Source organism: Meriones unguiculatus, chromosome 18 (genome assembly GCF_030254825.1).
Source record: "Meriones unguiculatus strain TT.TT164.6M chromosome 18, Bangor_MerUng_6.1, whole genome shotgun sequence".
In the NCBI taxonomy this organism is placed as follows: domain Eukaryota; kingdom Metazoa; phylum Chordata; class Mammalia; order Rodentia; family Muridae; genus Meriones; species Meriones unguiculatus.
Window position 1 is genome coordinate 27,879,154 of NC_083365.1, and position 25,046 is coordinate 27,904,199.

Sequence of the window (25,046 nt, forward strand, 5' to 3'; positions counted from 1 at the left end):
CTTTAATGCTTACATGACTCAAAGGCTTGTTCAAGTTTGTAAAAATGAATTTACGTTTTAGTCATTGTTACAATAAAGCAATGACAGAATGCAGTCTCGTGTGCTTGGAGGGGTAGGGACATGGGTGAATGAGACTTTGTGTGTCTAAATTTCTGTGACTTCACAGGACGTCTTAGAAGGCTAACAAGATTTACTTGATGTCTCTCCAAACTATACCACCAATCACCATCTCTCACTTGTGTGGAGTCTGAGAAAATGCTTACGGTCAGAGGCAAAAGAGTATCTTTCAATAACTAGAGTTAAGAAGCCATGAATAAACCCTAAAAATAGAGGTATAAGCAGGAGAATCAGGAGTTCAAAGTGATCCTTGGCTACATAGGCAATTTGAGCCTAGCCTGTGCTACAATGAGATTCTGTTTTTGTTTTGTTTTAAAAAACAATAACACATCCAATGTCCATTCCATTTGTCTTTCTAAATGAGGATTGATCAATAATCTTACCCCAGGTCCTCCTTCTTGTTTATCTTCTTTAGGTGTACAGATCTTAGTATGTTTATCCTATTTTATAGGTCTAGTATCTACTTATAAGTGAGTACATACCCTGTGTGTCTTTCTGCTTCTGGGATACCTCACTCAGGATAATCTTTTCTAGATCCCACCATTTGCCTGCAAATTTAATCATTTCCTTGTTTTTAATTGCTGAGTAGTATTCCATTGTGTAAATGTACCACAATTTCTGTATCCATTCCTCAGTTGAGGGGCATCTGGGTTGTTTCCAGGTTCTGGCTATTACGAATAAAGCTGCTATGAACATGGTTGAACAAATGTCCTTGTTGTGTACTTGAGCATGTTTTGGATATATGCCTAGGAGTGGTATGGCTGGATCTTGAGGAAGCACTATTCCTAATTGTCTCAGAAAGTGTCAGATTGATTTTCAAAATGGATGTACAAGTTTACATTCCCACCAGCAATGGAGGAGAGTTCCCCTTTCTTCACATCCTCTCCTTCACTTGAGTTTTTGATCTTAGCCATTCTGATGGGTATAAGGTGAAATCTCAGGGTCATTTTGATTTGTATTTCCCTGATGCCTAAAGATGTTGAGCATTTCTTTAAGTGCTTCTCTGCCATTCTATATTCTTCTACAGAGAAGTCTCTGTTTAGCTCCATATGCCATTTTTTAATTGTTGCTTTTTAACTTCTTTAGTTCTTTATATATTCTGGATATTAGCCCTCTATCAGATATAGGACTGTAATTAATATAAAAAATAAGAATTTAATTAAAAATATCTTAGGGCAAAGAAAAAAAACACAGAATTAGAATTTTCTTTTCTGTTCTTTCCTTTTTTTCTTTCCTCTTTTTCCTCCTTCTCCATTTCTAGATAGAGCCTTATTATATAGCCCCGTAGACGAGGCTGCACTCACACTCACAGAGATCTGTCTACTCTTGCCTCCTGAGTGCTGGGATTAAAGGCTGCTTCACCAGGCTTGGCAAATTAGAATTTTTAAGGCTTGAAACACAAACACCTACTTAGTAAATCAGATTCTGACAAGTCCTTTTTTTTTTTTAATTTTACAAATTCAATAAAGTACCCATCAATATCTTGAAAAAATTTTCTTTTTTAATTTTTAATTTATTCCGATTTATTCACCTTTGTATCCTAGCTGTAGCCCCCTTCCACATTCCCTCCCAATCCTGCCCTTCCTCATTCTCCTCCCCTGCCCCTTCCCCAGTCCACTGATAGGGGAGGATTTCTTCCCCTTTCCTCTGACCCTAGCCTATCAGGTCTCATCAGGACTGGCTGAATTCTTTTCCTCTGTGGCCTGGCAAGGCTGCACCCCCAGTGGGAGGTGATCAAAGAGCTGGCCACCGAGTTCATGTCAGAGACAGCCCCTGTACCACTGACTAGGGAACCCACTTGGACACTGAACTGCCATGGGCTACATCTGTGCAGAGGTTCTAGGTTATCTCCATGCATGGTCCTTGGTTGGAGTAGCAGTCTCAGAAAAGACCCCTAGTCCCAGATATTCTGACAAGTCTTAGGACATAAAATAATTAATATTTGATCTTCTTCTGTGATTAGGCCTAGAGGATACTGCACGTTAGGGTAACTTAAAAATACAAATCCTTTATTTTGTCCTAAAATAAGCATATAGATACCAAAGTATCCCTGTGACAGAAAGCGAAGGGGCTAGCTCCACATAGAGAACTAGATTTTGGTAACTGGGAAGGGAAGTTAAGAGGTAAACTACTGTGACAATTAATAATGACTGTCAGCGTCACAAGATTTAGAGTCACTGAATAGACAATCCTCTGGGCAAGCCTGTAAGGGATTATCCAGATGATGTTAAGGGAGGTGGAAAGCCCTCCCTAAATAGGAACAGTATCATCAGTAAATAAAAAACTTCAAACTATGTTTTTCAGATAAAAGTCTGATGAATAGTAAACGCCTATTTAGGCCACTTTTTCCATTTTCCAAAGATTCATAGCACGTGCTCTGCTGTCTGATGATGTCTGAAGCCAGCCTTCTTGAGTTGTATTGAGATTCACCAGTACACACCCTGGCCCAGGAGTGACACATATTGACTGGGTCACTCTTCCTTCTCCACAAGCTGCGTGAAGATTCTTTTCCTTTCACAGGCCACACTGCAGGTGACTGGTTCTTTTCCACAGCCACCAAAAAAACGTGACTCAGTTTTACATCTATGGTCTTGAGGCTGAAATGAAGAGGCTGACTGTAGTCTGCTATTGTTCTGTTTAGAGGTTCAAGGGTGGCCCTTGCCAATGTTATTTGACTTAAAGACTTAAAAAAAAAAGAATTTACTATATGCACATATCCAACAAAGATATTTTATATGTCGGAGGCTTACGCAGCCCTATAAATTAGAGGCTGAAAACACCTCTTGCCAGATTCTATCACGATTCTCTAATTCTGAAAGGATTTAAACCTGAAAGCCATAGAGGAAAAACAAACACCCTCTCGGGACTTCACCCAATTCTGGGTGTTTGTTCGCAAATTCAACAGATAGTGATAAATATTTATCATAGGTGAGGCTGAGGTTGTATTACAGCCTCAGAGAAAGTGAAAAGTGAATAGGGCCAGACAGCCATAGTCTCAGATACTGTGCAGTATTTATCCATTTGTATATTATAACTGCCTGCCTTTAGTGTAGAGAATCCACGTTACTGCTTTTTGTTTAATTTTAGCTTGGTAAAATTACTGGGGCTTTGTATTATTATTATTATTATTATCATTATCATTATTATTTTACAGAAAAGTTTCTTGACATTAATACGAGTATTATCTTAACTGGCCAAACAACCACACAGGAAGCAGGGCTAGAGTTGTTCATTCAGAGTCAGGTTGAAATTTATCGCCTTTCGTGGGTAGCAGAACGTGAGATAAGGCCAAGTGTGGGAGAGTGCTGGTATTGGGGCCAGTTTTAGTTACAGCCTTCCCTGCCGAAGCTATAAATACAAATGGCCAATTTAACAGCAAGGAAAGACCACCTATAAGATCTAGACCTAGGATCTAATCAGTTGCTCTGTGGCTTCTTTCAATTATAGGATCCCTGCTATGTTTATGGGGGCTTTTAATGTGAGCATCATGGTTTTGAAGGCCATATCATTATTGGCCATGTTTGATCTGAGGGTGGGAAAGCATGAGCTCAAACAAAACAAACAAATGCCTGCGCAGAATTACTTAGAATGGCACTGTAAATTGGCATCCACAAGAGCCTACCAACGTGGAAGAGAAGGGAAAAGGTTTAGACGCCACAGAGACTGAAACCCAGAAAATTGCCATTAAAATTTTTTTTTTTCTGTTTAGCTCAGGAAATGAAAATTAGTTGAGAAGAAGCACCATGGCTTTGCCAACATTATTTAAGAGTGTTCTGAGAAAGGAAGGATGATCAAGACAAACACATCATCTCACTGGAGTGTGGCAACAGGATATGATTTACAAATGGAAAATTAGGCCATCATGATTGTTACAAGAACTGAATTGCTGCTTACATTCAAATAATTCTAATAGTGAATCAACTGAGTCACAATGCATGTGATTCCTCAAGCTTAAAAAAAAAAAAACAAACAAACCCTAATTGCTTAATATTTTATGAGTGAGAAGACCCCCCTCCCCCAAACAGGATACTAGCCTTTTTGCTAAACACTTTACACAGGCTCTTGCCACAACACACTTTCTCAGTTCTGTTTCTAACATGTCCCTACACTCAGCTGCTCTGATACTTTGGAGGGGTCTTCTTACTCAACATCTTTCCTTTAGGCTGTCACATTCATCTGAATGTCTTAAACCGATTCCTTTGTGAACTGCATGCAGCCAAGGGTAGCAAAGGATAGCCATGAGTGTGGCCCAACACAAACCTGCAGGCTTCTTAGAACATCATAAAAACCTTTTTGATTTCTTTTGGTAACCCAGTCACAGGTTTCTTGAGCATGAACTCTGCAGAGGTTGCACTAGCATGCCGCTCTTGCCCATAAGCACAGCATCTCAACCTGTGTGCCAAACATGACATCAAAGGTACCACATCCAAAGTTTATTTGACTGTCTTCCTTGTAAGTATTCAGCCAGTTGTCTAGGCAAAAAAGGCAGCATTACCTTTTCTTCATGTTTTGCTTTATTCTTGCCCTGCTCCTAACATAGCTCATACAACTAATCTGTTTTTCCTTCCTTCCTTCCTTCCTTCCTTCCTTCCTTCCTTCCTTCCTTCCTTCCTTCCTTCCATCTTTTTACCACTATTGTTTTTACTCAGGCTCGTTGTGAATCTTGCTCCTTTGATTCTCTTTATATTGTTGATAATTATAATACTTTTTTAATAACAAAAGAAATAGTGATTCCCCAACACTCCTCCACCAAACAAGATGAGCCCAGCATGCAATGTCATTCCTGTATACAGCACTTTCGCTACTGTCTGTTTTCTACAATATTAATTAAATCCTACAGCAACTGTCTTCTCTTTACGGGTCTTGAATTCTTCATGTAAACCCTATGATCTGGTCACACCAAGACTCATCCGTTTCCCAAACACATCACACCTTTGATTGTTATAAATTTGCAGTGTTGTCCCTGCCTGGAATGCCTTTTTCTCAGCAGCAACACCTCTGATCTTTGTTTTGTTTTTTCAAGTCTTAACAAAAAGTATTTCCTTTCTTAAATCTCATCCCCAGCTTTCCCTGAAGTTTTGGGCATTCCTTCTCTTTGATCCTAATGACCAGTTTTACTATTATATTGGGCATAATACATATCATATCAGCTCTAAAACTGATAGAGATTTCAGGTTTCAACATTTCTGATATGGGGTCTATCTGCTATACATCAACTCTTGGTTTGTGGAAATCTTATCCTTAGAAGCACATGTAATAATGGTACACTTATGAAAATGTGGAATCAGATAAATGTTATACTTAAGTTGCATAAGAATTGCCATAAAATGTGATTATCCAAGGTCAATAACACACATTTGTGGTAGGCAGAGAATTTTACATATTCTATTAATCAGAGAAACAACCACACTTAAAAAAAAAAAAAAGAGTGTCTTCTCCCCATTTTCCTTTCATGATGACCTGTCTAACCACAGCCCATGGACAACGGAGCCAAGTGACCCTGAATTAAACTTCGGAAATGCTTGGCCAAAATAAATCTTTTTTTTTTTTTTTTTTTTTTTAAGAACTACTCTTTATGGCCCTAATAGTTATCGAAAGATATTCCATTTGTGTGTCCAGCAAGTTAGCAAAACTACTGGCTCTAAACCAACGTAGTTCTTAGTTATAGGTCACTAAACTACAGAACATGGCCTCACATGGTACTGTGACACACCATCACCTAAGCAGCTTTAGGTGGCAGCCAGACACAGCCAATGAGGGTACAGGGTCAGTCTGCGACACTCTACACTGTGACAAAGCTGCGAAGGCAGAGCAGTAACAGGAAAAGGATAGAGAGAAAAAGAGATGAGGAAAGATGGGGACCACAGCTCTGGGCTAGACTTCCAACAGAGATATTATGTGGGCCACAAATGAAATTTTAAGTTGTCCAATAGTGACACTTAAAAAGTAGAATAGACAGATACATCAATACTAACGGTTATGTAACCCAATGTAACCCAATTGGTCCAGCAATAGACTTAGCCATATTAAAGTTGCCCAGCAGCAACATGTAGCCAATGTTTGCTGCATCAGACAGTGCAAGCCCAAGCTGTTTTGATAAACTCGGATAAATAACAAGGTAATAATAATGTGCTAAATCCACAGTGGACCTTTCACCCCATCACACTGGGAACATTTAAAATTCCCACAATATTCTCCAGGTTGAAAAAAAAAAAAAAAGAGTATAATATTCCCTTCAAATGTTTGGGTTTTTTTTTTGTGCTTTGTTTTGGATATTTTTAAACATGATTTGAGATTTCTGGTGTTTATTTTACCCTCCCTTCACTCTGTTGTTTAAGGGAGGTCTTGCTATGGCCTGCCTTTGTCTAATACGAAAGTCCTTGGTAAAGGATCTAAGAATATAATTCATTTTAGGATTATCAGTGTCTTACATATGGCAGGTTCTGAATACATATCTTTGAATCTACATTAAAAAGCAAACTAAATTTGACAATGGCAGTCTTCAACTTGAAATACACAATGGTACCATATAGAGAATAAGACCCTGTTGCTGCAGATACCCTCTCTATATTTGAGTCAAAGAACATGGAGACACCAATCTGGTACTTACCTGGAGGTTTCATTCATACTGGCTAGCTCTCATAGGGTAGGTAGGTGCTACGTAAAATACTGGCAGGGAAGACTAGTCATCAATCTCACCCAGCTAGGAACCCAGCAAGCTACACAGGCCTGGCAAGATAAGAGTGCAATAGGATTACAAATGCTAGGGGAGCAACCAACCACTTTCTGGTTGTATCTAAAGTCTGCTCCAGGAAATGGAACCTATACCTGGCCCTGTTAACAGGGTCAAGAACTTGTGGCTAGATAGGTTACAGGATCCAGGGGAGAACCCAACACAGGTATTCTGCCAATGGACAGATATTAAAATGACTCATAATTACTTATTGCTATACCATAGGTCACAGCATTACTTTACCATCGTCAGATGGTAAGCTTCCTGGAGTAGATGGGGATTAATACAGAGTTAAAGGACTGTCCCTAAATGAGACATTCATATCACACTCTAACCACAAGGTTTGGGGTCTTTGAAGCAGAGGGGGCAGAAATATTGGAAGAGCTAGAAGTGGTAGGTAACTTTAGAGAAACAGTGTTTCCCCCCAAACAACAGGGCAGTTGCACATATAAACTCATATAGATTATGACAGCATGCATAAGATCTGTGCAAGATCAAGCCAGACAAAATCCTAGCCTGGGCGTTGGGGTGGGCATGAAATCCCATTGACAGCTGAGGAGCTATTGGCATTTAATAGCTACTGGGAGACAAAGAGTCAGTTTTCCTCAATGGTGTGACCAAGTATGGCAGAGCCCGCTCCCAAGTGTAGGTAGTCATCACAAACTGGACCCAAAACATTTTTTATTTTTAGGAAAGAAGAAAATCCAAAAGTGAAATAGGTAGGAAAGTGAGGATGGAGATAATAGATCTGAGTGGAGTTGAAAAAGAGGTCAAAATGATCAAAATATTCAAAAAGTTTTTGAAATTTTGAAGCACTACTTTAGGACTTGCTTCCTTGAGCTGGGAAACCTAGTACATTTCCAACATGTGAAAGATTTTCAGGGTTCTAACCTATTCATATTTATCTGTGTTCATGAAAATAATAGAATTCTCAATGTACCCAGACCCTGGCTCTTTTAAGGAAATATTTTAAGGCCATTAAGATATGCAAGCAGATAAAACTCCAATATACACACTTTGGAATTTTCTGGCTATAGAATAATAGAAAAATTTAGAAGTATAGAATGTAAGCCATATGTATGTCATTTCAAATTCATTTTCACATGTGAAAAGAAACTGCCATTATGAATTAGGGGTAACAAATAGAAGTATCTTCCGGTTATGGAAGCATCTATAGGTTATGCATGTAAGGTATAACCATAAAGCAACGCATTTACCTTGATGAAACATATAAAAAAAAATAACCTACCTATTCACAGGCACAGAGAACAAAAATGTTTGCGTCATTGCACTCAAGATAGTATTGAGCCTAAGCCATTACTCCCATCAAATGTGAGGTTCAGCAAGACCAATTCTGCCGTCTGCCTTCATGAAAAGAAGGCCCTGCACAGTGACCGAGCAGCGTTCTCCACAGAGGGAGCAGCTGCAATGGAGTTCCTGTGACTCATGGACTGAGAATTTCTTTGCTAATTTCCAAGGAGGTTTGGCCATACTTTGTCAATTGACCCAACTTGTTGATGGTGTGGTATCATGTGGCCTTACTTGGTAATAGAAACAGCATGTTGTAACTTCCCCAAGAGTTCCTGCATGTATGTCCCCTGGCTTTCTAGTAAAGAAGAAAGCTTCCTTCAAAACCCCCACACTTATTTTTCTTTTGAATCTTAAACTGAATTCGTGTCACTAAGATAGGAAAGACATAAAAGCATTGTATTTTCATGTTCAGTAACCCTGCTCAGTAAAAGCTTCCCAGTGCTACCAAAAATCTGAAGGAACGTACGGAACCTGCAAAGGTTCCTGAGTAAGCGTTGGGTCTTCTGAGTATCCCACAGAGCCAGTGGGTGGGACAGTGACATTCATTGGACCCCAGATGCCTCTCTGTGAAGGAATGAAAAATCCAACACAACAAGCAACAACAAATTTCAAGTTTCCCAGTTGCCATGCTCATGAGACCAGGAATCTAATCCCCTTTGGTGTGGCAGGAATGACCAGAAATCCGAGCTGCAGGATGACGTAAGCCTTATATGTTCACACTGTGTTCAGTTATGGACCAGGGATACCTGTGGTCCAGAAAGGACCAAAAGGTTTACCTTCAAAATATTTCAAAAGCAGGCATAACAGTGAGTCATTAAAAAGATGTAATGGTCTTGGAAAGTGACAGAAGAATTACAGGGCAACTCAATCTAGGATGAAACTACCATTAGAAAATGGATGATGGACCCAGTGGTGTTGTCTATGGTCAGAAGGGAGTAAGTGGCGGCGGTGGGAACCCTGGGAGCCTCAACGGGTGGGGTTCCTGAGTACCTTGATGGACAGCTGAGAAGCCTCCTACCTTTCTGGAAGAACTCCTCCAGTTTGTCCTTGAAAGGCTGCAGATACTCTTTTGGGGACTCCTTACACACCAGCTTCATCTGCTGCTCACTTGCTGCAAAGAGAAGTGTTAGATTAGACTCAGTCAAGGATACATATGTGTGCAGGGCCTCCTTGGGCACTGTGTGACATTATCAATTGTACAGATTCCTCGTCAGTCATGGTTTAAGCACAATCCACAGGGAAAAGGCACATTCTACACCTCTCTTTGGGAAAAGTGATGTGGGCAACCTTCAATTTTCCTTTTAGCCATTCACAAAAATATCTATGACTTGTCCCAAGTAAAGTATTCTGTTTTTTTGTTCCTCATAATGGGGCAGGGTAGGTATTTAAAGATGGATCCCAGGAAACTATGGTCTCTAGCCTTCTTCACTTCATAGACTGAAAGAGATTTTGCTCAAGTTCCCACAAATCCAAGTTGCCTGGAAAATCAAGTTAGAGATTCCTCATGATCCCATGCACACTCCAGTCCAGTTTAGGAAGTACTGTATCTGCTCTCCATGCCTCTCACTTAAACAAAAAGAGGTCCATTTTCAAGATGAAAATGCTAACAACATAAGTGCTGCCACAGTGATCAGGAAAGAAAACACTGGACCCCAACTTACACATGCTAGCCTTTCTATTGCCATCCAAACTACAAGCTCAGAGTAGAAAATCATTAACATCCAAACTCGCCCAGTGACCTGCATATGTAGGACATGTCACCCATTCAAAAAGCTTTAAAATAAACATGATACAAACTGTAGAAATAAACCCACAGGTAGGCTTTGATGAGGAAATTGACGAGCATAAGCAGCAGGTGATGGGTAAGACTGAGTCCCCCTTCCCCAGCTGATCGGCCAATGAGGAAATGGAAGGAGGGGACTGAGTTTGAGGTGATAAATAACGATTCACAGAAAGCAATAGGATATCCTATATTTTGCTGGGGTGGGCACAAACTTTCAAGATCATAAAATAACTTGTCTCACTGTTCCTACTCTGAGACTCCAGCACATTCATTAAGGAGTGAGGGTCCTTTGACCTCACACCACTCACCTCAAGCTTCCCCAGCACATGTGTAATTTCACTAGATTTGCTTCAGACGGGACACCCGGAATTCATAACAAATTGCTCTTTTGATAGTCAGGTTGCCTTGAACCAGATTTGGTTACCCAGAAACTGTGATAATCAAGAGTTTACTGTCACGAAGAGTGGTTAGTTAACTCAGGCAAAAGATGGCTTCCCATGCTTTCTATATGTTTTTGGCCAGTGGCTTCAGCTATTGGTCATGGCTGGAAATTACTGGTAGACCCTTGTCTAAGAAACAAAATTAAAGCCTAATATTTTTATCATAAGCGAATCATGATACCTAGTTAAAATAAAATAAGAAAAAGAGCTAGCCATGTAGTGTGCACCTCCCAAGTGCTTGGGGCACAAAGGCTGGTAGAACTTGAGTATCAGGTCATCTAAGCTACATAGGGAACTAAGCTCAGCTCACTAGCACCCAACTAAAAGACAGGCATGTACTGGCCTGTAGATCCAGTGCTCAAAATAACAGAGACAGACAGATCTCATGGGCTAGCTGGCAAGCCATTGGTTCACTAAGGGAACCTGTCTCAAAAAATAAGATGGTAGAGTGAAAGGATGATTTGTGTTAACCTTTGGCCTCCACATGTATGCACAGACACATGTACACACACGCTGAACATATACACACATGAATTTTTTTTTAAATACAGTAACCCTTTTTAGATGAAACTACCCATTAGGGTTTTTCTTATCCTTTAGCCCTCCTACCCTGAGCATCACTGGTTGTGTCACCTCCCCAGCCTCTGGCTTAGTGAACTTTAATGATCCTAGCACTGCCCAATATCTCCTCCCACAAAGCGTAAGCAAGGTAGCAAAGATGGAGACCAATGCACAGGAAACTGGTCAAATAAACTTTGAATGATTTCTGCTTTGAATCACAATTTGATAGTGAACTTTCAGAGTGACATTCTTTCCTCCTGAAATGCTCATAAGACTCTGAGAATACATGAAGCCATTTGATTTCTCACAGTTAAGTTATTAATTCTTTAAATTCAAAACACCCTCAGCAAACATTCAAATTCCAGTAACTATTTTTATGAGCACAAATAATATGTCATGCTATCAATTTAAAAATGAGAACTGTCTGAAAGCTTGAGGTAATCCGTTCAAGGTTACTTTTTCTAATTCAAGTAAAGTTTAAGGAAGAGCGTGTGTCCATAGTTCCTAAAACAATGCTTCTACTTCCGAATTGAAAAGATTGGTTATTGCAGCTCTTCTTTTGTCCTGGAAGTAGGGGTGCCCATAAAACTGGTCAAACCTTATGTGTCATATTTTAGAGTTGGAAAAAGTCTGTGCTTGGACCAAGACTTCCCTGAGCTCAGGTAAGCTTTTTGTCTTACCTGTCAGTGAGGACCACTTTCTTCCTGAATGACACGAGGTAATGCATAAAAGAGCCTTTCAGAATGTGTAGCACTAGCAAATAACTTAAACTATTGTGTGTTATGATGCTGAGCTGGTAAAGCTGGTCAGGAGACAGTTCACAGCAGGAAGATTACAGTGTGGTGGTTGGGGACTAAAGGCTGAAGAAACTATGTTCAGTTTACAGAGGTGCAACACAGCACAGCTCTCCCGTTTAGAAGACGGAAGTGATTCATGCCCCTCATTCCCTTGCTGAGATCCTACCACCTATTGTGAGAATCCACTGAAGAATGCGGGCAAATTCACTGGAAAGGTGAGATAACTTTCAAAATCATTCCCCACGTCTTTTGGCGTTCTGGTTTTGAAATTAGAAAGCAGAGCTTGTACAAAGGACAGCAGTCCCTTGGGTGTGCTGGGGGGGGGGAAACCTCTCTGCACCCCAGCAGGCTGGGGCTCCCATGTGGCCTGCTAGAATTAAACTTCTCCACAGGATCAAAGGAGAAGGCTGCCCTCCGACTGCCCCCGCACAGTCGCATGTTCTGGTGACCAGCAGCTCACACACACCAATTTATTAACTTGGCTTACCCAAGACACTTTCTAACAGACAAATGGGAGACCGAAGACTAATTAATGATGACACTGGAGACTAGAGGAGCACAAAGAAGAGAGGTCATGGACAAATTCGTAAATGCCACTCTTTGTCCAACTAGAAGACTACTATACAGTCCTGTCAGACCTCCAAAGTTGCCTTAAACACAGTCTGTGCCAGGACCTCCAACATTAAAGCCAAAACTGTCCTTTTTTTTTTTCCTCTCTTTGTAAAATTTTCAAGGATAAAAGACATTATTTTCTAAAGTTAACTACAAAGAAGAGGCTGTTGTAAGAAGCAGACATAAAGTGATACACGATGGAATAAAAGAGAACTAAAATCACTCTCACTTAAAGGATAAGACTCTCAAAAGTGAAAAAAAATGTGTTCTTGAATGTTTTAAGATTTCAAATGTCAAGCATCTAAGACCAGCTTGATGGTTATACATTTCTGACTTTTGACCCCTAAAAATAAAGTTCAATGTGGTACTTTAGAAAGCAAAAGTAGGTTAGAAGGACACAGAGGCAACTCTGGTGTAACTGGTCAAAAATCCTACGTATTTCATATCAAAGTACATGGGAAACTGCTATTAATTACTGTGTAACTATAATATGGACTCAGTTAAGTCAATGTATAGTGTGTGTGTGTGTGTGTGTGTGTGTGTATGTGTGCACACAAGATACTAAGGGTTGTATCCAGAACTTTGAAAAGCCAAAATACAATGTATATAGAATTTATGCTTTGGGATCTGTATTTGACTTCTCTGTGCTTACCTAATTCCCAATTAGGAATCCCTGGGCTTCCATGGTTCTGTGTCAGTTCTACTCATGCTTATATCTTATAAGCTCTGTCTTTTCCATAAGCTCTATGCTCAAATGACCAACACTGAGGGTTGTCATAGCAACCTATCAAATTGTTTGCTTATAGACATTTTTGTGTGGTACTGGCAGGGTTTAGGTGAGAGAAAAGGAAATTGGAGCCAGACTCTAAAGAGCAGATGATGCTTGGTGAAGGAGTTCATTACAAAGGATTTCACTGAATAGAATACATCACCTTAACATCGGTGCCTATGATGTGCATGAAATTGGACCAGGTACTTGGGAGATATTAGTGACAGAACTAGACTAATGCCTTTCCCTTCTTATACAGCACATAGTGATGACTGTTTCTAGTGACTGAAGGCATGTAAACATATGGCTACTTCTTTCCTTTGACACTTCTTTACTGTCATCATTTTAGTTAACAGGATATACAATGTTGTCCTCAGTGTTTTTTCACACATCAAGCAATACATGTATGTGTGAGTTTTGTGAGTGACTACTTTTTAGCTTTCATCCTCGAAATATACTTATGTTAAAGTAAACGTTAAATGAAAGTGTGTTTACAAAGCAAAATCTGGATAAAAACTTAACCTTCACACTCTGTAATGGTATCATTCCCAATATAATAAGATGCTCCAACAAACAAACAAAAAACATCTTACTTTGGATAGCAGTAATACAGAAACTTCTACAGAAAGCAGAAAGCATTTTTTGAAGTAATAAACTATTAAAGTATTTGCATGTGCTTGTTAAAGGATGGCATAGATGAGATGGTCCTAATTTGTGGGTCTTCCATATCTTCTCCCCTCCCTCATGGTTGGGGGGCACCACAATGTGAGGAATGGTATTGAAGGAATCAGCATTAGGAAAGTTGAGAAGCTCTGGTCTAGATGATCCTCAACAAAACACAGTCCCGCCCCAGACTCTCAAACTGCTGCCTGTAACAAGTACATTTACTTATTCTCAGCTTTCCATATATTTTACTGGCCGAGAGTTATTTAATATATCTCTGACTTTGAGTTTCTAAGACTGACCATGGTGGCACACACCTTTAATCCTAACATTTGGGAAGTTGATTGTTGAGTTTGAGGCCAGCCTGGTTTACAACATCAAGGCCAGGGTGTGCTACATAGTAAAACCCTGACTCTAAAAAATAATAATTAAAAAAAAAAATCTTCTAAGGACCAAAATATACAGAATCATTTTGTACATTTGAGTAAATACTACCTCAAATCAAGTAGGCTTTACCTAGTCAATCAACAGGAACACTGGCTAGTTAATATATTACTCAGGATTCTGTTGCTTTTGTTTCCAAGAACAGCCAGGCAATAACAACAGCCACCCAAACTCTTTGGATAACTGACATTTCTAATGCGTGTGTCTTTAATCAACAAATCACTTACTAATCCCTTTTATAATCAAACAATTGCCAATATTTGTTTTTGCATATTTCTTCTTTCTTGATTTACTTTACTCCCCCACAAAGACACTGAAAATGTACTCTGAAGTCACAAGTCCACCCATTCTCTGCTTAGTATAAGACCCAGCCGTAGGATTCCATTGCAGGCTGCTTCTGCTTCCGGGTCCTCCATTCTGGGACTTGCAGGTCCCAGTTTGCTCTGTTGTCTTTGCTGTCCCAGTTTTCTGCCCCTCCCCCCATCCCTGATGGCTTCCTATATCTGGTCATTAAGTGAGAATATTCTTTTGGATTTTGTACAAGGTTCCCTTCTTGGCATGCTATGCAATCTCATCCCAATAAACATTTCAGTGACCATCTGTAAGAGGTTACACCTCCTATCACACATGTCTTATGCATAATTTCATCTCCTGGTGATCTCTTGGATTCAGTGCTATCTATTAAATTGTTTGTGCCTCTTGAAGTGTTCTTCCTGTGTTCACTGTTGCCCCTGATTTGTCCCCATGCTGGAGGCAAGCAGCTGTACGACATCTGACAGTATCAGCCCCCTGTTTACATTCACCATGGCATCCATGCAGTCTGTCTCCAACTTCTCAAACAGCCCACACGGCCCTAGAAGGGCTGGCACCTGAGCACTCCCTCTCAAATTCATGACACCCCTCTTTTTAATTATTGTTACATGTATGTGTACATGTATAGATAGACCACAGATCACTAATAGATAAAAAAAAAAATTTCCAATGAGTTCTTGGAATCAAGCACTCTGCCTGCCTTCTTCAGATACAAGCATGGATAGGTGTTTCTCGTTATCTTTCACAGGAGAGAAAGACTTAGAATCACCTTAGGAGGTGAGATGGTTATAGAGAGGCAAGGGTAAAAGGACTTGGAGAAGGATGGCTTCTATGATGCCAGGGCACACGCTGCTTGCTGTGGGTGTGAGCTGTGAGTAGAAATGGGAATGAGCTTAGGGATGGTACAGAGTGCTTCAAAGGAGGAAGAGGCACAGAGCAAAGATGGTTCAAAGGAGGAAGAGGCACACCCCTGCTGTGCCACTGTACCACACATTAGGAACAAATATCTAACAAGACCCACATCCTTCTTCTAAAACTGTTTGTAACCTAATGACACTGAAACAAAACAACAAAAACAAAAACAAAAAAACTTTAAAAAATCAGTGTGGTATCATGGAACACTGAGTAGGTCTATTGGGCTATTGGTAGGCATATTGGGCTGGGAATATGGACACCTTGGGAAGTAGATTGAAAATGTGAAGAAAAGTAATGAAGGAGGAAATACCATGAATTAAACTGAAATGTGCTGAAGTGGCAGGGGCTATTTGTGGTAGCTTAGGTGGTGTAGTAAGGCACAGGCACTTAGGGGCCTCCTCTCCTTGGTTTACTATTCTCCTGTGCCCAGATTTCAGTTTCAAGAAAAGTGTCTATAAGACAGAGATCTCTGACTCCAGAGATACAGCAGGTGGCTCTGGAGTCTGAAAAGGGGAAAGGACATCAGAAGGTACCATATAAGCATAGGGAGCTTGCAGCTTTATTAAAGAAGTCAGGAAAAGTCTCACTGGGAAGATATTCGACTAGAGGTTTTAATTGAAGTAAGGAAGTGGTCCATGAACGAGCTTGAGCAGAGGAATCAAAAATATTACTCAGGACATGTTAAGCTTGAAATGTTAACTAGACACTCATGTTGTATATAAAAGCATGCATCTGAGGACACATGACTGAGACAAAAATACACACCAGGGAGTCACTGACATAAAATTGGTATTTAAAGCCACAGCAATAGATGAGTTGCCAAGGAGGGACTGTAGCCAGAGCAGAGAAGGGGTACAGGACATAGCCTGGGGCATACAAACACTGCAGGAGAGGCCAGCTGTGATGAAAAATAGAAAATGAGGAATGCAGAATTAGACCATCTGAGAGGAAAACAATATGGAGTGAAGGAAAAAGCACACAGCTCTATACAGTCCTGCTGAGGGTCAAAGAAGATGAAGTCAGGGAAGCAACTGTTGAATCTGGCACCATGGAAGTCTCCGGTGGCTCCACAATGTTTGCTGGGGAGTAGCAGCTGGGAAGAGTATGCCAAGATGTAGAAGGGTGGGCTAGGTGGAGACCAAGCCTATAGCCATAGATGTGTAAAGCTGAGCCTCCTTATGCATGTGAAGTTAAGCTGGAGAAAGGATGGCTTTGTTTTTAGATGATGTGAAAAGGCTGCCATAGAAGAACACTGTCTTAGGAGAGTGGTGCTGTTTTGGAAGGCTATGAAGAACCCTGCTGGAAGAGGTAGAACCATTGGGGGAGCTTGAGGTTCTATGACTAGTCCCACCTCCTGTCCACTGGCTGCTTTCTGACTGAGCATGCAATGTAAACAGCCAGGCTTGGAATTTCTGTGGCTATGTCTTCCAAGCTATGGTGGACTCTATCCACCTAGGACTGTAAGACCAAAATCAATTCCTTCTTGACAGGTACTTCCTTCATCAAATTGGATCAGACAGGACTAGGAAGATGGCTCAATGGGTAGAGTGATTGCTATGCAACCATGGAGGCCTGAGTTTGGATTGTAAGCACTCATGTAAAAGCTTGTTGTGATTGGGGGTAAGCATCTGTAACCCCCGTGTGACAGGCCAGAGACAGTTGGATGAAGGGAGCTATTGGTCTCTCAAGCTATCTGAAATAGCAAGCTCCAGGTTCAATGAGAGACATGCCTCAAAAAGGCAGATCAATGACTGAGGAAGGCAACGTGACATCAACCTCTGGTCTCTACACACACACACAAAGTTTATAGTTGCCTGAGATGTTTTAGAGACCCTCTTATGAAGTAGGACTCTGTTAAAAGGACCTTCCGTTATCCCTTCAACACCAATGACAAAAAATCACAAAATGTTCATCCCCCAGAAATCACTTCGTACAGAAATCTCCTCCATTGGGCTGATCTGATTAAGGGCAGAAGGGGCACAGCCTTCTAGAGAGTGGGTGCCTCTTTCCCCAGAGGAATGTCGTGTAAAAATAAACCCACCAGGAATCTCAGGCCCAGGGGAATCCCATGATTCTGATTCACTTCACTGAGGGAGGCTGCTTGAGATCAAATGCACCTTAATATCCCATGATTGTGAGTATTTTGCATGAAAAAATTTAAGCAGAAGTGACAGGGCTAAGTGAGGACATGCCAACACGCTTTAGGACTTCTGGAAAGATTTGCGAAGCCGGGCCACCGACTGCCAGCCTTTGCACGGTTCTGTCCGCACTATTCACAGGACCCTCCTATCAGACATCAGAGCTGACTCACAGTTTCCATTGTGGTGATTATGTGGTTATGGGTGCAGCCTTGGTCTGTGAGACATTAGCATGAAAAATATTCATTAATCACCTACCCACGACTAGCCTAAATACAGATGGATTGGGCATGATTTGATTTATAGAGTGTTAAATGATCCAGCCATTTATTAAAAAAAAAAAAATGTTTCTTGCATGGGTCTCTATGAAAACTGCAATCTTTAGAAGCCTTCATCTGAATTAATGACTATGATTCTAAAAGATCTTTCGAGATATGTAAATATATAACTTGAGATGTATTTTTTGTGATAACGGATTATCACAAAGAACTCATGAATATTTTGGCATATGTCTATTTGTAGGAAGAGTTTGGCGAAATATAGACGTTTCACAGACAGAGACAATGGGTCAAATAATCCCTGTAATGGGGAGGCTGAGGCTGGAGAAGCATGAGTTGCAGCTAGCAACTACATCGTGAGTTTTAGCCTAGGCTTAGCTGTGGAATGATACCCTGTCTCAAAAAAACACAAGTGTTTCTGTATGAGAGAGAAAGAGAAAAGGGGAAAAAAGAAGAAAGGAAGGAGGGAAGAAAGGAGGGAGGGAGGGAGAGAGAGAGAGAGAGAGAGAGAAAGAGAGAGAGAGTGTGTTGTTGTTGTTGTTGTTGTTATAATGGAAAACAAAAGCCCATTCAGCAAGAGTCTGGCCTCCAGATTGACTCTAAGCCATGTAAGACAGGAGCTAAGAATGATGTTACTGGGCTTCTAAGAAAAAACAAACTCTTCTTGGAGAAGAACAGCAATTAGCTTCTAAAAAGTACTATAAAGGCAACAGACACATGTAGAGAAAATTAAAATAATGATAAAGAATGTGGAAAAATTATTCCACGGTACGTACCATGGCTAGACATCCCTTTTGGTTTCCTGTGTCTAGGTCTCTGCATCACAGCCCTTGTTCTCCATAACATCACAGGGGTTGGCTCTATACATGAGCTCTTATAAACTTATATTTGCCAATATAGTGTTTATAATTTCTATTAATATTTCATTTATGCTTTCTTGTGTTATTTTATAAAATGCACAAGCACTGTATTATAGTCAGAAAAACAATTTCAGTTGTGTATGCCACAGTTCGCTCAGCAGTGCCCCTAAAGCTGGGCAGGAAAAGCCACACTAAAGTAGCAGTCTCACAAGGAGCCAGGGTCTGGGTTATACTGTCCCCATACAAACTTACTCCGAGTTCAGGACTGCATCTTTAGGCTGCAGCAGGCCGAGTCTTGTGTAAAGTAGGAAAACTTTTTTCAGAGTTCTCAAAAACTCGGTGGCCAAATTGCTTTTGGTACAGCCCCAAGCTTTTGCTACCATGAGTGAGAGGAAGAGGAGAATCTTTGAAAACTGTGTTTTCCGTGCCTCTTTGCAGAGGTGGCTGGGTCCCACAGGTTAAATCTGTTTCTGCCTCTGGAATGCATGAACTTGAAGTGATTACTGTCTAGAAGGGATAATTGCAAGAAACAACGTAGTCAAACAATGACTAATGATATACAAAAAGCATTAGATCACTTTTGAAGTCTGTTAAGTAAACCAGCTTTTTGGTGGAGGGGCATCCTAACATCACATTTAATTTAAATGTTAATCACTGTTGTTAATACCAATATACACATTTATAGCAAACACCGCGATTTCTCAAATGCACATTTCTATACTCATAAACACATAAAATTAGGATATTCGTATTAGTTAATCAACAATATCAAACAATGATTTGGACCATCTGTGGAAGAGAAACAGAGCCAGCAGTATTGGGCAGCCCACTGGAATTACTTCAGATATGTACATATCATTAATGGGAGTTCATGAGTAAAAATCACGAGGTTGCTGGTAGAACTGCCAAAGGCAGAGCCCAGCTCTCACTTCCACAGAAGTTATGTAGTAGCAAGGGCCACACACTGAAGTCCCTGCTTGGTTTAGCAAGTCAAGAAGCTTATTTATGGCTGTTCTTACTCCAGTGACATGACAGAATCTTACAGACACAAAAATCTTGAGGGCAAAAGGCTTCCGTCTTCCACAGAGAACAGCAAGGGGATGAATGAGGCAGCAGGACTAACCTTAAGGCTTTCTCTCCCTACAGCGCACAACAGCTAGCTACAGAGAAGCTAGTGATTAACATACCCAAGCTTATTAGCAAAATGCAACCTGTGTCCAGCTGCTCAGCTGTGATGGCTGCAAGATCCCCACGGTTTTTCTGACCTCAGAGCTCAGTGTCTTCACCTCAGACCTTCCCAGGTACTTACTTTAACTGTAATTTTCTACTCTGGAAACTGTTTACATCTAAATAGACCCTAAAGGAAATAGGTCAAAAGACTGAAAGGCAGAGAAGAAGACAGAGAAAAGGGGGTGTGTGGAAAGTTACTTGAAAAAGCGCAATTCATAAACTTGGTGGCTAGAGTTTGGTATCTGGACTTGGCTACAGGAATCGCTGGCGAGGCTCGAGGCTGGCGACTACTGCCGATCAGTGTGCCACTGTCGTCAGATTTAATGCAATATTTGGCTCAGGCATTTTTAAAAATCCCCTCTTCCAGCTAAAATATTTACACAGTCCTATGTGTCTCACTTAATGCTTGTTAAGCAATCGTCTTTTAAAACTCCACAGACTCTTGTAAATCTGTCAGGAGAATTGCGGCCTATAAACAAGGCTTCACATAAAGAGGGCCACATTGTCAATTTGCCGGGAGTCAGGATTTCTCAGGATGTGTTTGAAAATAGAGTTGAAGATCAGAAATAGTTCAGAGTAGGTAACAACGTGGCCAATAGTCTCCCTTGCTGGACACTGCTAGCTGTATTAGCGGGAAGCTTCCAGACACTGACCTCAGCTATATAAAGCCACATTCTCCTGTAAACCTGTCACGGATCCTACCTTGCTCTTGAGTTATGGCAAAAGGAGGGTTGCAGGTCCAGCAGCCCCTGGCAGCCTGCATCCCAGTGTCTGTCCGCTTAGAGGAGACGAGCTGCTGAAACTTTTAAGTGGAGGCTATTATGTGGTTACATGTGATTTGTGTGGTGAGCGTTAGGGAGAATGAGGGGCTGCAGGACAGCCGACTTGACAATGAGCAGGATTCTCTGACAAAGCTTAGGTATTACAATAAAGTCTGAAATGCTCAGTGAGTCACTGACATCGGCCCTCATGATAATGAGCTGAAAAATAAATTCTAAAGCAAAAAAGGACCATCCCATCTTTCTCCTGATGTCCTGTGAGTCCCAAAGGTGACTGTGTCTCAAGAGATGACCTACAGGTACTTGTGATACAACTGAGAAAGCCCTTCAGTTATTTATTCTTAGTGGCTAGCCAGCTGTCTCATTTTTGCTGTTTCATCCAAGAACTTGCCGTTATGGATTATGATTCACAATTACGTTTATTTAAAGATTTAAAAAAATAATTTTAAAATGCACATTATCAGTTTGAAAAGTCATCCTAAGCTTAAAATATTCCATTTTGGACTGGGCTTCCAACCCAAAAGGAAATATGGCGTTGGATTGTAAAACGTAACTTCCAAGCTACAGAAGCACTTGAAACAAGAGGCAGCAGTATTGGCTGACATTATCTATGTGGGTGTAATTGTGAAGGGTTTTGCAAAAAGCATTTCTAAATCTGCAGAAGAGACACTGGAGCATATGGCCTGTATCTTCCCACCCCAGTCAGATCCAGAAGTGAAACCGTTGTCCTGAGAAGCAATCTGATGCTGTTCTTAGCAGGACCAAAAAAAAAAAAAAAAAAAAAAAAAAAAAAAAAAATCTGACAAACTAGTAGGGTAGACGGCTTCCATAGAAGTGGGGATAAAACTCGTTCTTAAAATGTGTTTCCAAATGGCTTGATAGTTCGGTGAGTTTATTTAAAATTAGCAGTTAGCTCAGTGCTTAGAATAAATATTTGCTGAGAAAATAAACACACTGAAAAGGTCAAACAAGGCCTTCCCCTTATTTAGCAGATTTTTTTTTTCTTTATACTGAGGGATCTGATGATGTTTTTAATAACCATCAAAATGATCCAGAAAGGTGATTTAAAAACACAAATGGCCAGGTATAGTGTGGCATCCTGTACTCTAGATTTCCCTTGGTTGTTTCCTCTTTTTGTTGGAGGGCAAGGAAGGTTGGTGTTCCTACCAAGTGTGGTTGTGTACTCTTATCGTGGACATATATCTCTTTGTATAATTCCTTCAAACCACTACAAGTTCTTAATTTTTTGGTTAAAAGCAAATCATCTTTATATTTATGTCCCATAGTTTCAAAGACTCTAGCAGGCTTATGCATTTTATTTTGTCCTTTATTTCTCACAAGAACCCCTTGAGCTTAGCCCTGTTATGTTCTCCATTTTTTTCAGGTTAGGACGAGAACCTAGATCATAAGTAGCTGAAACAGACTCTGAACCCTTTTGCTCTTCTGCTCTTACCTTTACAGTCTCCAGGGAAGCTCTGGAAAAACTGGGCCACCCATGCAAGTGCCTCGGGCATTGTAAAAGCACTAGGGAAACAGCCAAACCTCCAAATGCTATCACAGGGATCCTTTTCTTTTAAATAGGAAACTGATGGCCTAGTAAGAGGTGAAGTTACTAAATGGCTTGGCACCCATCACAATTAGGGTTGCTAGTTACCATGGACAGCTAAAATATGGAGTCACAGCCCATGACCTCTGTCCACCTAAAGCCAAGAACCCTGAGGGAGAATCTTTGAATAAAGACGTTAGCTAATACCCCTTCCCCCTTCCCTGTGACTAAAGAGGTTGCCTTTTATTTTTAATAAGTTTATTTACTTATTTACTTTACATCCCAAATGCAGCCAACTCCCTCCTCTCCTCTGGGTCCCACCCTCCCACCCTCTTTCCCCATCTCCTTCTTCTCAGAAAAGGGGACTCCCTCACCCCACCCCCTGTATCAACCCACCCCAGTACATCAAGTTGCATCAGCACTTGTGCATAAGAGGTCTTGTTCTAACTGCTCATTGGTTTTCTGACACAGAGAGATTTCACTTCCGTAGTGTGAAACTTCCAAGAGATCTGAGATACACAATTTATTCGGCTGAAAAAATATTTTGGTATTCGCAAAACCACCCACAGATCTTCTTCTGTTTAGAAAACTCTTGGACCTGACACAAGTTTATGGTGCTGTAGCTTGAGCACAGCTTGGCAACCAAGACTCGGGTGTCAGGCCTGGCTGGATCACCCTGGTCTTCCTGCTTCCTGTCTCAGACCTGGTCTATTTCTATGGAAGTGTGGCTAACCCATTATACCACTGTAACTTATGGACACCTTCTTACTATTATTTTACCAAACCTGCCAAGTTATTGCTAATTTTCCAATCCTCTACCTCTTGATACCTACTCAGGGTAAAATTTTGCAGCTTGTAGACAGCTTTCTGGTTTTCCTGTTTTCTCATCACCGAGTTGTCTGTATTGAGAGCAGCTGTGTTCCTTCCAAACTTGTTTGTGCTGGTTCCTCATTTTACTGCACTTACATAATTTAATTATTTGATGGAATACTATAAATATATGGCTGTGTAAAGGTTCTGCTTGTGTGCATTTAAACGAAACAGGCGAAATGCGATTGTTAAACATAGGAGATCAACAGAGAATAGGGAGCCACAGCAGCTTAGTGCAGTGATCCTTGGATACGAAGAGCATTGAGTAGTGAATTCCATAGAAACGGTCCAGTCAACAGAAACGTATGGATGCTGGTTTTTCCGTTCTGGCAAACACAGCACAGCAATACAAGGCGATAAGATTGGGGAAGCTGGGTGAGGGCTCTATGAGGACTACCCCGTAACATTTATGTGACCTCTGAATTTTAAGCAGTTTAAATTTAGTCCAAAATTTAAAAACAGCACAAGCAAGACAGACTTTAAGGTTTGAGAATAATTATAAATATCTAGAAGGTTTATGAGGCATCTGTGAGTCATCACCCCATCTTAAGTGCAAAAGGGAATCAACGGAAGATCCGCCATGGCTGTGGAGCACGTCAGGAAATCACAGAGGGCTACAGCTGCTTCACAGTCAGGGGAAGGCCTCATTGTCAGAGGCTGGCAAGTTACATTCTTTTAACCCTTTCTAGACTAAAGGGTGAAGGAAACAAGTATCTTCCATGATTACTCACTGTGGCCCATTTGTTATTTTTGTTTTTCTCCATTGACTAACACACTGGATAGGAGTTCTACTTCTAGGTACTATCCAAGCAAAAATACTTGAGGGATGGATTGATTATGAAACAGATCCTTAAAAATCATTTATAAAGAGAACACCTGAGATGTGAGTGTGATATAATTTGACAGTTGGCTTTTATATCTTGTAAGTGTTCAGAATACCTGGGGTTTTCAGTTTTTCCAAGTCACTTCTAGAAATGAACTTAGCAACCCACTGAATAAGAGTTTTGTAGAACACGCCAAGACAACAGATAAATAAGAGTCTAACAATCTCAGAGTTGGACTCTATCTTCAGAATTATCTAGCAACTTCCAATGACACCTGTTCTGCCTTTCTACAACAACAGTCTTCAAACTGTTAGCAGTTGAAGGACTCACCGCCTCCTTAGTCCATCAATCTCTGACTACTTTAAAGTCTATTTCTTGAAAGTGTTGACCCACCGATGCTTGTTGACATCTCTTTCCATAAGGAATTAATCTAATTTCTCTCTGAGAGCAAAGTTAGCAATTGCCTTAGTTAGCTTTTTTATTAGTGGGATAAAATCCATGGTGAAAAGCAGCTCAGGGAGGGACTTAATTAATCTTATACTTCCATGTAACAGCCCATCACTGAGGCAGGAACTGGAGCAGAGGCCATAAAGAAACATTACTTACTGGCTTGCTCCTTACAGTTTGTTCAGCCTGTTTTCTTATACAGCTCAGGACCACCTGCCCAGGGCTGGCACCACCAGCACTAAACTGGGCTCTCCCACATCAGTCATTAATCTTTAGAAAATGCTCCACAGGTCTGCCCATGGGCCAATCAGATGGGAGCATTTTCTCAACTGAGGTTTTTCTCTTGCCAAAATGACTCTAGATTGTGACACGTTGACAGTTAGATAGATAGATAGATAGACTAGCCAGGACAGCAATGATCTGAAATTGAGTCATGGGTCATTTCTATGATTCTTGATTTGCCTGGTTAGCCATTCACTCAGCAAATACTGAGTCAACAATGAGCATGTGGCAGGTCCTGATGAGCACAGTATAAACTAGGAATGTCTTGTTAAATCTATACCTATATAGAGAAAGTGACAGAAGCGAGAAATTTTACAGGAAATGAACAGAAATTA

At 40.7% G+C, this 25,046-nt stretch overlaps 1 protein-coding gene across 10 annotated transcripts in view; it reads right to left on the reverse strand.

Moving 5' to 3' along the window:
- The window catches only part of Fmn1 (formin 1), a 368,583-nt gene that overhangs the window by 68,631 nt on the left and 274,906 nt on the right, over positions 1–25,046 (reverse strand). For all 10 annotated transcript variants that reach the window (XR_009587427.1, XM_060371809.1, XM_060371805.1 and 7 more), the window contains one exon: positions 9,180–9,272. Coding sequence is in view for 9 of the 10 variants with exons in the window: in XM_060371809.1 (XP_060227792.1) it covers positions 9,180–9,272 (93 nt within the window). In the remaining variant the exon portion in view is untranslated. The remainder of the gene's footprint in view (positions 1–9,179; positions 9,273–25,046) is intronic.